The following is a 2190-nucleotide window of genomic DNA, read 5'->3' on the forward strand; positions in this document are numbered from 1 at the left end:
TGGACCAGTGCCCAGTGCTTCCCTGAGCCTTTCAGGGGAGGTCACTGCTTCTAGTACTGCCACAATTAGTTATTACCCAATACCTTTCTACAAGGCTGTTCTAGCACAGCTCCTTGTAGTAGCCAATGTCTTTGGAAGTTTTCCGTTTTAGAAAGGAAGGTCTGGCCTGTGCTGGAGCTGTTCCTCTCGGGGAGGGATGATAAATGGCTGTCTTGTGTGTCCTCTGTCCCAAGGCTAAGAAGAAGCCACCACAGCTGCAGACTCCCAGAGATGTGTCTCCTGTGTTCCGTTCCTTTCTGAAGTCTTGCCTGACCCAGAAGGGGAAGCGTCGATGGACAGCCAGTCAGCTGCTGAAGGTAAAGTGGCTGCAGGTGAAACAGCTGTCCAGGGATGGGTTTTCTCATCAGCTAAATTCAGAGGCAGCAGGTGGCCTCCCCTCCTGTTGAAGGTGAACAATGGCATTATGGGCCATGTTTGCCTGTGATAGCAAGGTCCTGGACATGCAGTTGGAGGTGTAGATGGGCCCTCAGTCGTCCTGATGATTTGTACTGCTGGTAACCAGAGGAATCCCACTGCAACCTGTGAGAAACTGCTTTTGGATAGTAATGGCTCCTTTCTTTCTTTTTTCTTCCCTTTGTCTGCAGCATCATTTTTTGGAAAAATCCAAGAGTCTTGCTGAGCTGGCTCCTCTGGTTGATGCAGCCAGGAGACCCACAACACCAGCACCAGAACCTCTGCTGGCTCCTTCTGTTTCTGGACAAGAGTGTAAAGAAGAGCAAGGAAAGAAGGAAGTCCAAGCAAAGCCTGAAGGAAAGAAATCAGTAAGTGCCAGATTAGATTAACAGTGCCTTGGGTGTCATTCAGAGCTGCAAATTCCTGAGCAGACAGTGCTTGCTCTTTGGGACTGAAGATTGTGAGGGCTGGAGGCCTGCCATGACACGGTGCTTCAGCCCAGCCACTGACACCTGCAAAAGGGGCTTTGAGCTTCCAAGTTTAGTCAGAGTGTCCCTTGCAGGACACATAGGAATAACTATGTTATTAGGAATAACTATTCCTAAATACATAGGAATAACTGTGTCCCCTGGGGGTACTTGCCCCTCTGCACAGCCTAGTTCAGAAAATCCATGAAAATTGAACAAGAATTTGGCCGGGGCTCAAATTAGCCTTTTCTTATTGTGTGTAACTATCTAAGGACTCAAGGCACAGAATAGGAACTGTCACTGACATGACTGACTGTTCCCAGGGCACAAAAGTGGCACCAGAACCTCTTCTGGCTCCCTCTCTTCCTGGACAAGAGGGTGAAGAAGAGGAAGTGGACAATGAAGCTGCAGCTGTTGTTGGAGTAGAGCAGCCTGAAGGAATTAAATCAGTAAGTGCCCAGCCACTGACACCTGGAAAAGGGACTTTGAGCTTCCAAGTTTATTTAGAGTGTCCCTTGCAGAACACATATAACTGTCCCTGGGGTACTTGCCCCTCTACACGGTCTAATTCAGAAAATCCATGAAAATTGAACAGGAAACTCCCCATGAACTCATGTACATCCAGTCTTTTGGCCTCATCCATTCCATTTGTGAAGTGGGCAGCAAAAGACAGTTCAAGAGCCCGACATGTGGCCAACAGCATCTTCCCAAGGGTTTGCATTTGAAAGATGATCTCAGGGCATCTCTGGAAACCACCTCTCTGATATAAACTAATTCTTGTCACAGATCCTCCAGAGCTCTGCAAGGGAAGGTGCTGCTGTGGCTCCACAACTTGAAGAAGTCTCCTTTCCCAACGCTGAAATGCCAAGCACAAGCACCGGGAAAGGAGACACTGGGAAGAAAAGCATTGCCAAGAAAGTCACGGACCAGCCACCACCGATGTCCCCACTAACAAGACTTTACCTCGCTGATCTCAGTAAGTATCATGTATTTCTGTCTGATAGAGCAGTCCATGGTATGCATGCCAGATTTAGCTCTACTAAAGGAACAGAAGAAGCAAGAGAGCACTCTGGCTATTCCTTCTGCCTCTGAGGGCAGCTGGGACTGGATTCAGTTTTCCTCAGCTTCCATCTACGCTCAAGGCAAAGGCAGAGATTGTTTGTGGTAGAGCACAAGGCTTTGACCTAGTGAATGACCTGGAGAAGTCCTGTGTGCAGAGGCCCAAACCCAACAGAATATTAGGGTTCTGAAATTCTCTTTAGACTCCTGA

General features: G+C 48.3%; 1 protein-coding gene across 1 annotated transcript; it reads left to right on the forward strand.

Annotated features, from left to right (window-relative positions):
* Nucleotides 1–203: 203 nt before the first annotated feature.
* On the forward strand, nt 204–1896 carry LOC114072883 (serine/threonine-protein kinase pakH-like; the record flags this gene model as incomplete). The annotated part of the gene is made up of 3 exons (XM_027910709.1): nt 204–356; nt 645–821; nt 1707–1896. Coding segments are annotated over exons 1-3 (520 nt in total), but the record flags the coding sequence as incomplete, so codon positions are not given.
* Between the last annotated feature and the right edge of the window lie 294 nt (nt 1897–2190).

The sequence above is a fragment of the Empidonax traillii genome, unplaced genomic scaffold (assembly GCF_003031625.1).
Source record: "Empidonax traillii isolate 1590-97213 ecotype Southwest subspecies unplaced genomic scaffold, ASM303162v1 scaffold4311:size9773, whole genome shotgun sequence".
Lineage (NCBI taxonomy): Eukaryota > Metazoa > Chordata > Aves > Passeriformes > Tyrannidae > Empidonax > Empidonax traillii.